Source organism: Anolis sagrei, chromosome 1 (genome assembly GCF_037176765.1).
Source record: "Anolis sagrei isolate rAnoSag1 chromosome 1, rAnoSag1.mat, whole genome shotgun sequence".
Taxonomy (NCBI): Eukaryota; Metazoa; Chordata; class Lepidosauria; order Squamata; family Dactyloidae; genus Anolis; species Anolis sagrei.
The window spans coordinates 3,652,477-3,665,095 of NC_090021.1; the positions used below are offsets into that span (position 1 = coordinate 3,652,477).

Sequence of the window (12,619 nt, forward strand, 5' to 3'; positions counted from 1 at the left end):
TATTAGCATTTCGGAGAAAAGTGAAGACCTGGTTGTTCGAGCAGGCATTTGATTAGGCAGTGTAATGAACATAGGAACACGGAATAATGGATGATGATATTGGATTTTGATTCTACTGATGAGACACTAATGATTTGTTATATTGATGCTTAATTGTTTATTATGCTACTGTTTTAACTTAATTGTTTTTATGACGTTTAGCATTGAATTTTTGCTGTTGTTAACTGCTTTGAGTCGCCTAAGGGCTGAGAAAAGCGGTATATAAATGAAGCAAATCAATCAATAAATAAACATTCCAGTTCTAGCAGCATCTCAGTGCCGTAATGCATAGTGTGCCCACCTATGGTGACCCTGTTACTGGATTTTCTTAGGAAAGGAATATTAAAGGAGTGGTTTGCCACTTCCTTCCTCTGAAATATAGTCCAACCTTGCTTAGTTTCCAAGATCAGACAGAATTCCTCCACCTCAAGTATAAAATTGCGCTGTTGTGGTTATTTTCAAATATCTATAGAAGACCAAACAAGGCAGAACCAGGCACTATGTGATCGGAGTGTTCTCTCTCTCTTCTGCCAAATGTGCTTTGATCCCAACATGTCTGTGCCTGGAGTGTCCCTTAGTGTTGAACTGAGGAACTGCACGTTTCTTCAAAGTCTCTATGGCAACTGTTTTAGCGTATGTCTGCACAGAGATGCTCGGGTACAATGGGAAGGTACTACGCTTAGGCAGAGAAATGCACAGATATAGGATAGGGACACCTGTCTTAAAAACAGTCCATGTGAAAGGGATCTAGGAGTCGTAGCAGATCACAAGCTGAACAGGAGTCACTTGTGATGGCATAGTTAAAAATAATGCAGTTCTAGTCTGTATTAGTAGGAGTAAGTAAGTAAGTAAGTAAGAAGTAGGAGCATAGTATCCAGACGGAGAAAAGTCATAGTCCCAGTCTATTCTACATTGGTCAGACCTGAAATAACACTATGTCCAGGCACCACAATTCAAGACAGACTGGGAGCAGCCCAGAGAAGGGCAACTAAAATGGCCAAAGGTCTGAAAACCATTAATCCTTCTGAGCAGCAGCTTCAGGAACTGAAGATATTTAGCTTGGAGAAGAGAAGAGGGGGCATGACACCCGTGTTTAAATAAGATTCTATCTGTATGTTAGGAAGATCTTCTGGATGGTCAGAATCGTTTGAGAGTAGAATCTGCTGCAACTTGGTTTTTAGGCATTCTGGATCAGGCATGAGGAAACTTTGGTCCCCCAGGTGTTTTGGACTTCAACTCCTACAATTCCTAACAGCCTATTCGCTGTGTTGCTATGAGTTATCCAGGCTGAATGGCCATGTTCCAGAAGCATTTTCTCCTGACATTTCATCCCCATCTATGGCAGGCATCTTCAGTGGTTGTGAGTCTGTGGGAAGCTAGGCAAATGGGGTGATGTCCAGGGTGGAAGAAAGAACTCTTGTTTGCTTGAGGCAAGTGTGAATGCCACAATTGGCCACCTTGATTAGCATTTAATGGTCTTGCAGCTTCAAAGACTGGCTGCTTCCTGCCTGGGGGAAATCCTTTGTTGGGAGGGGTTAGCTGGCCCTGATTTATTTATTTATTTACCACATTTGTATACCGCCTTTCTCACCCGGAGGCGACTCAAGGCGGTTCAGTCGGCAACAATTTGATGGCTCAACAATTAAAAAAACCAGTTAAAATAGTTATAAAATTCAATTAAAACATTTCGCATATAATATAAAAATTGCTTCTGGAACATGGCCATACAGCATGGAAAACTCTCAGCAATGCAGTGATTCCAGCCATGAAAGCCTTCAACAGTCTACTGGCTGTTAGGAATTGTGGGAGTTTATGTCCAAAACAACTGGAGGGAGGGCCAAAGTTTGCCCATGCTTGCTCTGGATGATCATCAGTTGGGAGGGGTTGTATTGTGGATTCCTACGTGATAGGGTGGGGTTGGACTGGGGTCTCTTCCAATTATTATTCAGTGATTCTTAGGGATTGTTTCTCTTCTTTATTTGCCAGGTTCACTTGGCTGCCTTTGAGCCTCTGTTACTTACAGTCCTTACCAATTTATCTGAGTGTCTCTCAAAGAGGCCCTCTTGGAGGAGACTTTCCTCCTACTGCTTTCCAAGCCCTTTTGGGACTTCCTTCGCCCATCCATCCTCATGCGATGTCTTTTCTACCTTTTTCTCCAGCCACATTCTCTCCCAGAGGGCAAAGCTCATTACTGAGACAGACGGGCTGCACCAGCAAAACGCAGAACTCCGGCTGTTGCTGCAGCAGTACCTCCAGTCCCCGGTGAGCAAAGGGCAGAGGGTGAAAGGGCGGAAAGGCCTGAGTGTTTTGGGATCAAGGGTAGCCCCTTCCCTTGTGGGACCATTACCTTAGGCATTGACTCTTAAGCAGAGGTATGCAAAGCAGCTGAAATTCTATTAGTAATTCATTTCTGAGATTTGATGGCCCCTGCTTTGTTTTGTAAAGATTCAGAAGGATTCTGTTCTGATTAGCAATCTGAATCTTTGAAGTTCTGTAATTGTTTCATTAGCGGCAATGGGGAAAATCTAGAGCAGTGGTTCCCAACCTTTTTTTTTGACCAGGGGCCACTTTGACCAGGGGCCGCTCTCTAACATTAGTTCCAAAAGGGTTACGAATCGGTTTTTGGTCAACTTTGGATTCGGTTTTTTGATTTGGGGTGCCAATTCAGGAAATTATGTTGGATAGACTACATCAGCTCTTGCTTCTGATACTGAACATATGCCATCCAGTAGTCGTCACCTGCTCACCAACAGAAACCATATTTAATAATCTAGAGCTGATGTGGTCTAGCCAATGCAATTTTCTGAATCAGTACCCCAAATAACCCCAGGAGCAGGCCCAAAAAACAAAGACACCAAGAAAAATATATTTTTTTAGTTGGGTTGTGTTATTATGCATGGATTTTATTAAGACTTGTATATATAAAAAAAGAACGGGAGGAGGCTGAGGTTGAAAAAAATGCCAAAAGCGGAGCGTGAGACCCAAGAAACTGTCCCTAATGGCTTTAACAACAACAACAACAACAACAACTTTGGGGGGACTAAACAGGGTCTTATAAAGGGCTGCTTTCCCATTACAACTCTTGTGTTTGGCAATGGGAACTAATAATAATAATAACTTTTTTGTTTGGCAATGAGAGCTAACAACAACAACTTTAGGGAACTAAACAGGGTCTTACAAAGGACTGGGTTGTTGTAGAAACACGGTTGAGAGTGGACATGACAGCCATATTTAAATAGTGGGTTGTTGTAGGTTTTTTCGGGCTATATATAAGTCTTTTCCAAGGAGGTGTGGACACTCTGTTGCCATGGATCAGGAAGCATTCATGCTCTTGGGGTCCCCTGCATTTGGGGGTCCCTCTGTAGACTTGTCCACAGTTGCATGGTATACAGTCATGAGGCCTGGAATGCGAATGTCCTGAAGTTGAAAGAACAAGGACTTAAAAAGAACAGAACCTGATTATTAAAAAGAAGAAAAATGGTTTTCTTCAGGCCTGTTTCTTCTGCATTCTTTACAACACAGTTTTTAAGGTTGGCTTTGAGCCCATCTTTAAATCTATTTTCCTGTCGACCAACAATACATTTTCTGTTCTTGAGTAACTGCTTTAGCAGGTGGTGATCTTTGGGCATTTGGACAATGTGGCCAGTCCAGCGGAGTGGATGACGGAGGACCATCGCTTCAGTGCTGGTGGTCTTTGCTTCCTCCAGCATGTTGACATTTGTCTGTCTGTCTTCCCAAGAGATTTGCTGGATTTTTTGGAGGCAGTGCTGATGGAATCGTTTCAAGAGTTGAGTGTGACGTCTGTAGACAGTTCATGTTTTGCAGGTGTAGAACAGGGTGGGGAGGACAATACCTTTATAAACAAGCACCTTGGTCTCCCTTCAGAGTCCAAGGTGCTGTCAGAGGAAGCAGGCAGGCATGTAGGATCTTGTAGGTCTGACTGGAGAGGGAGTATGAGAATTTGGAAAATGTAAGTTTGGGGTTGGATAATTTCAACAGAGGGAGATTATAGACTGGATTCCACTTTCCCCCCTTTTTCAGGTGAATGCGGAGTTGCTGATCCCTCCCACCCACTTACTGAACCTACAGTTGAATTCTGCATGACCCATCCTCCGCTGGAAGTTTAGGGGCTGTTTGACTCTCCCAATCCCCCTCTTTATGGAGCCCTCTCGATGGGCCATTGTGGGTGCAACAGAGCCAAACTGCGAGGAAAAATTACTTTGAAAGATTGGTCCCTTGGAGCCATGCATTCGTAAGTACCCCCTGTTTTGGTTTGAGTCACCCAGTTCTTTCCTCGCATACCAGCATTAACCTGTGGGCAAGGGCTTCACTGGGCATGTAACAACTCTCTCACAAACCTTCCGACTCATCGATGAAGGGACGTGGAGAATCCTCACTTGGCATGATTCAGAGAACCTACAAAACCCACGCCGTGCTCCGGAAGTGTTCCTTGGAGCGGAAAAACAGGCACCTTTTTCTGACCTTCAGAATGTCATTTCTCTCTATGTGAAGGAGGACAAATAAATGGTTTACTGTGACATGGTAGTCCCTCTTGGTTGATCCTTGGTGCTGCTTGAGGAGGCATGAACATGGATAGGCCGAGAAACGGTGCAGGTGGGATGGAGAGCGGGGAAGGAGGCCATCACAGACCTCTGGGGGAATAATAAGGATGTTCTGAGCTGCTCATTATGTTTCACGTTTATCTGAAATGAGAGATGACTGGAGCCAAAATCGCCAAAGAATTGACAAGCTGGAATTTGTCCAGAGGAGGGAGACTAAAATGATCAAGGGTCTGGAGAACAAGCCTTATGAGGAGTGGCTTAAAGAGTTGGGCATGTTTACCCTGCAGAAGAGAAGGGAGGAAGTCACAAGAGAGGAAGAGAGGAAGTCACAAGAAGGAGGGAGGAAGCTTGTTTTCTGCTTCCCTGGAGACTAGGACGCAGTGGAACAATGGCTTCAAACTACAAGAGAGGAGATTCCATCTGAACATGAGGAAGAACTTCCTGATTGTGAGAACCATTCAGCAGTGGAACTCTCTGCCCCGGAGTGTGGTGGAGACTCCTTCTTTGGAAGCTTTTAAACAGAGGCTGGATGGCTATCCGTCAGGGGTGCTTTGAATGCAATATTCCTGCTTCTTGGCAGAATGGGGTTGGACTGGATGGCCCATGCGGTCTCTTCCAGCTCTAGGATTCTATGAATGTCGCTACCCTAATAGCCACTAAACAAACCCACCTGAACATGAGAAAGAACTTCCTGACTGTGTGAGAGAGCTGTTCAGCAGTGGAACTCTCTGAACTGGAGTGTGGTGGAGGCTCCTTCTTTGAGGCTTTGAAACAGAGGCTGGATGGCCATCTGTTAGGGATCATAGAATCATAGAATCAAAGAGTAGGAAGAGACCTCATGGGCCATCCATTCCAACCCCCTGCCAAGAAGTAGGAATATTGCATTCAAATCACCCCTGACAGATGGCCATCCAGCCTCTGTTTAAAAGCTTCCAAAGAAGGAGCTTCCAAGACACTCTGGGGGCAGAGAGTTCCACTGCTGAACGGATGCTTTGAATGCGATTTTCCTACTTCTTGGCAGAATGGAGTTGGACTGGATGGCCCCTCCATATTGACAAGCTGGAATGTGTCCAGAGGAGGGCGACTAAAATGATCAAGGGTCTGGAGAACAAGCCCTATGAGGAGCGGCTTAAGAAGCTGGGCATGTTTAGCCTGAAGAAGAGAAGGCGGAGAGGAGATATGATAGCCATGTATAAATATGTGAGAGGAAGCCACAGGGAGGAGGAGGGAGCAAGCTTGTTTTCTGCTTCCTTGGAGACTAGGACGCAATGGAGCAATGGCTTCAAACTACAAGAGAGGAGATTCCATCTGAACATGAGGAAGAACTTCCTGACTGTGAGAGCCGTTCAGCAGTGGAACTCTCTACCCCGGAGTGTGGTGGAGGCTCCTTTTTTGGAAGCTTTTAAACAGAATCTGGATGGCCATCTGTCAGGGGTGCTTTGAATGTGATTTTCCTGCTTCTTGGCAGAATGGGGTTGGACTGGATGGCCCATGAGGTCTCTTCCAACTCTAGGATTCTATGATTCTATGAATGTCGCTACCCTAATAGCCACTAAACAAACTCACCTGAACATGAGAAAGAACTTCCTGACTGTGAGAACCATTCAGCAGTGGAACTCTCTGCCCCATGTGGAGTGTGGTGGAGGCTCCTTCTTTGGAAGCTTTTAAACAAAGGCTGGATGGCCATCTGTCAGGGGTGCTTTGAATGCAATTTTCCTGCTTCTTGGCAGAATGGGGTTGGACTGGATGGCCCATGAGGTCTCTTCTAACTCTAGGATTCTATGATACTATGAATGTCGCTACCCTAATAGCCACTAAACAAACCCACCTGAACATGAGAAAGAACTTTTGACTGTGTGAGAGAGCTGTTCAGCAGTGGAACTATCTGCCCTGGAGTGTGGTGGAGGCTCCTTCTTTGGAGGCTTTGAAATAGAGGTTGGATGGCCATCTGTCAGGGGTGCTTTGAATGTGATTTTCCTGCTTCTTGGAAGAATGGGTCTGGACTGGATGGCCCACGAGGTCTCTTCCAATACTATGATTCTGTCAGGAGTCAATTTCTGACGGCATGAAGACATCACAAATTCCCTCCATGACATCCTGACTGAATCATCCTGGCTGTCTCAATTTTCTCTCTGTGACATTTTGAACCCAGCAGAGGGCGCGGGAAACCTTGTATTGGAACTTGTGAAGCAACACGCTCTAATAAGGAAACTGAGAAGAGTGGGGAGATGGGCAGGAAAGGTGTATAAAAGGAAGTGGTAGTGGGAAAAAGTCAGTAGTGTATTTCTTTGCTGCAGAGATACAAGCAATATATCCATTTCAATGCAAAATCGGCTTGTGAGTGATCATTTAATATTGCTATATAGGTCCTACAGTCTTACAGATTCTAACTATCGCAAAATGTGTTGCAGAATGGTGTCCCTCCCACAAAGACAAAGTTGTTGCAGTTTAATAAACCCTTTCCATGTTTTTTTTAATAGAACTACTTAGGAACTGACATCTATAACAACAACAAAAATTGTGTTACAAAGGGTATAATGCACACAAAGTAATCCAGAACCCGCTTCTTTTCTGGTCATCTGTTTTTATTAAAGAACATACAGATTTTATTTATTTTTCCTGTTGGTCCATACAGCAAATCCCAAAAGACCCTGCAGTTAACAGTGCACAGAGAAAGGTTTCCCCACCCAAGCCCTCCCCACGACAGTAGTAGAGAAATAGGATCTATCATTTACACACACTTCAGATAAGAAAAAAAGGGGAGGTGGGGGGAACAAAGCCAGCATGACACACACAACCCACCCGTGCGCCGGGGTTTTGAGAGAAGACGAGGAGGAGGAGGGACAGGAGCACAGTGGTGCTGGTTTCTCTGGGGTCTTTTTCACGCTGGAGCTCCGCCACTTGGCATCTCCATCCATCCCAGGGCTCCTCCTGAACCTTCTCACGATGCAGTTGCCTCCTGAGCTTCTCTGCGATGACAGAAGTGATCTTTCTGGGCTCCAACTACTCTTGGGGTTTCCCATGAACCAGGAGGTTCTGAGAGTTGTATCCCAAAAGAGTAACTTCCCCAAACTCTGGGCGGTTGCATGTCCCTGGCAGAACCCTGAGACCTTAGCCGTGCCTGCTGAGCAGACAGACCCTTCAGAATGGGGCCAAAAAGACCCACGGTTCCCCTTTGACGGGGCCATCAACTTCTTAGAAGTGAAAAAACATCAACACTTGTATATTGGAGGAATTGGGAACAGGGGGAAACTCTGCGGTACATACTTCCTGCCTTGTTTCACCTGTTTCCTAAATGTATGTAAGTCGGGGCAGGCCTGTAGCGAGGGGGTGGTTTTAGGGGTTCAACCCCCCCCCCCGAAATGGGTTAACTGGTTAACCAAATCCCCCTGCTAAGTCTATGAGATGCAAAAAATTAAGAGTCCCTCCAGAACTGTAAGCACTATCTCAAGCAAATATTGACAATTTATTCACACTGTCATTACTTGCAGCAATAGCCGATGTAGTGAAGCAACCAAGTTGGGTGTGTGTGTGTTGAATGCTCTCATTAAGGAGGCCAGACTTGGTGGAGGTGGTTGACAGGGGCAGAGCTGCAGGCTATTGAAGGTTGCTTTGCCCCCTGCTGTGCTCTTTGCTTCAGCGTGAGCTAGGAGGCAGGTTTCAGTTCCCCCCCCCCCCACAAAATTTTCAACCCTCCCCGAAATTTTCAACCCCCCCCCCCGAAATTTTCAACACCCCCCCCCCAAATTGTCAACCCTCCCCGAAATTTTTTTCTGGCTACGGCCCTGAGTCGGGGTGCTTTGCTTCCTGCCTGGATGGAGAGGCCACTTCCCTCTTCTTCTTCCAAAAGGTTTTGAGGGTGTCCTTATGTGGTGGAGGCTCCTTCTTTGGAAGCTTTTAAACAGAGGCTGGGTGGCCATCTGTTAGGGGTGATTTGAATGCAACATTCCTGCTTCTTAACAGGGTTGGATTGGATGGCCCATAAGGTCTCTTCCAACTCTTTGATTCTATGATTCTATGATTATTCCCCTTTGTTTGAGAAGGAAGCACCATGAGGCTTCTCTGCCTCACAAACAGACAATGGCAGACAGCATGAGAGCCTCTTCCACCAAGGTTTGCCAACTTTTTTTTGGTCTATTTGTTCTTTTATCCAAGATGCACTGCTTGCGATGAAAAAAACAAGTTTTGACCCTTTTTAAGTTTTAGCAGAGCTTCCTTCATAGTTTCTCTCTAGTTTCCTACCATAAGGTCATGCCTAGCACTGGCTACACTGCACTTTGCTATAGAGACCAAATTTTCCTCCACAATTTGCATGCAAGTTGCTAACAGTTGTGGTGGTTGCCCCATAAACAGTTCTTGATGCACGAAGGAGATTCCATCTGAACATGAAGAAGAACTTCCTGACTGTGAGAGCCGTTCAGCAGTGGAACTCTCTGCCCCGGAGTGTGGTGGAAGCTCCTTCTTTGGAAGTTTTTAAACAGAGGCTGGATGGCCATCTGTCAGGGGTGATTTGAATGCAATATTCCTGCTTCTTGGCAAGGGGTTGGACTGGATGACCCATGAGGTCTCTTCCAATTCTTTGATTCTATGATTCTATGTGTTGCTGAAGGCTTTCATGGCCGGAATCACTGGGTTGTTGTAGGTTTTTTCAGGCCATGTTCTAGAGGCATTCTCTCCTGACATTTCGCCTGCATCTATGGCAAGCATCCTCAGAGATAGTCAGGTCTGTTGGAACTAGGAAAAGGGGGTTTATATATCTGTGGAATGACCAGGGTGGGAGAAAGAACTCTTGTCTGTTGGAGCTAGGTGTGAATGTAGCAATTGGCCACCTTGATTCGCATTTAATGGCCTTGCAGTTTCAAGGACTGGCTGCTTCCTGCCTGGGGGAATCCTTTGTTGGGAGGTGATTAGCTGGCCCTGATTGTTTCTTGTCTGGAATTCCCCTGTTTTTTATTTACTGTTACGATTTTAGAGTTGCGACATGGCCATACCGCCTGGAAAACACACAACAACCCAGTGATCCTTGTTGTAAACCGCGTTGAGTCGCCTGTTGGGCTGAGAAACTGCGGTATACAAGTAAAGTAAATAAATAAATAAATAAAATAAATTCTGGCCATGAAAGCCTTCCATGACTTTGACATGACTAGCCATTTCTTCCCACCTGTCTCAAATGGTTTCCTCACCAGTCCCTTTTCCAAGGAGTTGGGGCTCTTCCAGAGCCTCCAGTGTCCAAGAAACTGACTGCGTACCTGTCCTATCAGAACCCCACAACTCTCCTGCCTTGTTAAGGCATAAGCTTGACTAAGACAACATGGATGCTACATGCTTAGGAGAGTACTCTCTTATGGTGGGCTTTCTGATGGGACAAGAAAAGAAGTTTCCATGGGGCAAAAAAACAAAACAAAAGCATGGGTTATGGGATAGGAACACAATGGCTTAGGAATAGCAGAGTTGCTTCCTTTGCCACCTTGTTTCACCACTCTGCCACAGGCTGCAAACAGGAGTGTCATCCCAAATTTGGTCCCTAAGGAACTGTCTACCCTGAACCGGGTTGTACATTGTGCTTTGTGGTTCCAAGGCAAAATGGAGTCTCTTTTTCCTTACTCTTTTGTTCGTATTGCTTGCATTAGAGATAGGTGCCCATGCTGTAATAGAAATATGTGCCATCTCTGGAAGGTTTCTGTGCTTTTCTTGGGAAAGGCCACATGCGCATCAGCATGCAATGCCCAACGGTCACTGGCTCCTGCAGCAACGTCATATCGTCCCTTGCTAGAAGAGGACAACGCAGAACTGTGGATTTCTATTTACTGCAGGAGTAGGTCCACTTATGTAGATGTCTGTATCCCAGTGATAATATGGAGCATTTCTATTGCACTTTTGAGCTTGCAGATATCAAGACATGGATTTAAAAATTCATATATCGAATTTTGTATATATATTTACGTTGCATGAATTTATTGACTTTCATATCCTAACTTTTTTGGATGATTTTCATTGGATACAAGTTAGCTTGTGCTTCTCTTTTTTCTTGAGTATGTGAATTTGTATATATATTTACTCTGCATATCTATTTACTTTCATATTCTAATTTTGGTTGGTCAGTATTTACTTTGCATGTCTATTTACTTTCATATTCTAACTTTTGTTGGTCAATATTTCCTTTGCTTGTCCATTTACTTTCATATTCTAACTTTTGTTGGTCAGTATTTACTTTGCATGTCTATTTACTTTCATATTCTAACTTTTGTTGGTCAATATTTACTTTGCATGTCTATTTACTTTCATATTCTAACTTTCGTTGGTTAATATTTACTTTGCATGTCTATTTACTTTCATATTTAAACTTTTGCTGGTTGATTTCAATTGGATATAAGTTAGGTTGTGCTTCTCCTTTGTTTGTTTGTTGCAGTGCATTTTGGAGGTTATCTAGGTCAATATTTACTTTGCTTGTCCATTTACTTTCATATTCTAACTTTAGTTGGTCAGTATTGTGTCTATTTACTTTCATATTCTAACTTTGGTTGGTCAGTATTTACTTTGCATGTCTATTTACTTTCATATTCTAACTCTAATTGGTCAGTATTTACTTTGCATGTCTATTTACTTTCATATTCTAACTTTGGTTGGTCAGTATTTACTTTGCATGTCTATTTACTTTCATATTCTAACTCTAATTGGTCAGTATTTACTTTGCATGTCTATTTACTTTCATATTCTAACTTTGGTTGGTCAGTATTTACTTTGCATGTCTATTTACTTTCATATTCTAACTTTCATTGGTCAGTATTTACTTTGCATGTCTATTTACTTTCATATTTAAACTTTTGTTGGTTGATTTCCATTGAATATAAGTTAGGTTGTGCTTCTCCTTTGTTTGTTTGTTGCAGTGCATTTTGGAGGTTATCTAGGTGCATTCTGGACAAGGAATGGGAGGGGGAAAAAACTCCAGCAAAAAGAATGGCAGATTGGTTCGTATCCTGTTGACCTGTCATCTGACAAACTAACTAGCCCTTTTGCATTATTACTGCCACCGAAAATGGGAGCAGACTTCCCCCTGTTTCTTAGGAGTCTCCGTACGTAGTCTTTATCCTTACAGAAAACAATTCCATAACGAGACACTGACCAACGTCACACCTAGACTGGTCAGGAGGCCCTTTCCAGCTCCTCTCAGAGCAGCATTTGGAGGCCTCAGCTCCAAAAGAAAAACCACAAAACAGAGGAAATTTTGGAGGCATCAAATTCACACAGAGAGGAAAACAAAAACAAAAAACGGAAGGCCAGCTCACCTCCACTCTTTGAGGCACCAGAAAGTAGAGATAAGAAGGTCACCTCAAACTATGGAACTTCAGCCCAGCTTCAATAGACTGGAGACCTTAAGGGAACTGATGATGGCAGAACTCACCATCTCTCCCCCAAGATACAAGGCAAAGCAAATCCTGAGCCACACCTTGGCCTCCACTAAAACCAGGATAATACTAAAGGTAATCATAGTAATACTCCCCAAAGGAAAAGCAACGAAACCACAAAAGTGAAACGAAGAGCGATGAAGACCGTCCGGCTCGGAAATGGAAGAGGAGCCTGGCCATGGAGCATCTTCCTCAGGCCCCCAGGAGTTTCTTGACCATGTAGCCGGGCATGGAGTAGAGGAAGAGGCCCACCATGATGATGAGCAGAAGGGCCAGGACGATCTTGATGATCAGCCACTTGTACCGGGTGCAGATGAGGTATCTGATCGACTTGAGCGGGTTCAGGAACCAGATGAAGGATGTGTCCGGGCGACTGAAGAGGAGGAAGGAGGAAACAACACAGCTAAGCACTGGACCCACAAAATGCAGTCAGCCCTTCACAATCCCTGGGATTAATGGCGCAGGACTCAAAGGAGGAGGATGGGGACTCAAATAAAATAATTTAAACCTGAGAGAACACCTCCATAGGAATCCTTAAGTCCTCTAGCACAATTCTGTGGACAACCTCCACCAGAAGGTGATCATACTAGAGATCATACCATACTAGAGGCT

General features: G+C 44.3%; 2 protein-coding genes across 9 annotated transcripts in view; one reads left to right on the forward strand and one right to left on the reverse strand.

Moving 5' to 3' along the window:
- Positions 1–4,577, forward strand: part of DRC1 (dynein regulatory complex subunit 1) — a 43,934-nt gene extending 39,357 nt beyond the window's left edge. Inside the window, exons 16-17 of the mRNA XM_067472221.1 lie at positions 2,199–2,301; positions 4,081–4,577. Coding sequence (XP_067328322.1) covers positions 2,199–2,301; positions 4,081–4,143 — 166 coding nt within the window. The 3' untranslated portion in view covers positions 4,144–4,577. The remainder of the gene's footprint in view (positions 1–2,198; positions 2,302–4,080) is intronic.
- Positions 4,578–10,699: 6,122 nt separating this feature from the next.
- The window catches only part of OTOF (otoferlin), a 127,419-nt gene continuing 125,499 nt past the window's right edge, over positions 10,700–12,619 (reverse strand). For 6 of the 8 annotated variants that reach the window (XM_067472055.1, XM_067472074.1, XM_067472012.1 and 3 more), the window contains one exon: positions 12,292–12,380. Coding sequence is in view for 2 of the 8 variants with exons in the window: in XM_067471951.1 (XP_067328052.1) it covers positions 12,200–12,380 (181 nt within the window). In the remaining 6 variants the exon portion in view is untranslated. Of the gene's footprint in view, positions 12,381–12,619 lie in introns of all 8 variants that reach the window. The other 2 variants (XM_067471951.1, XM_067471991.1) reach the window with 1 other exon arrangement.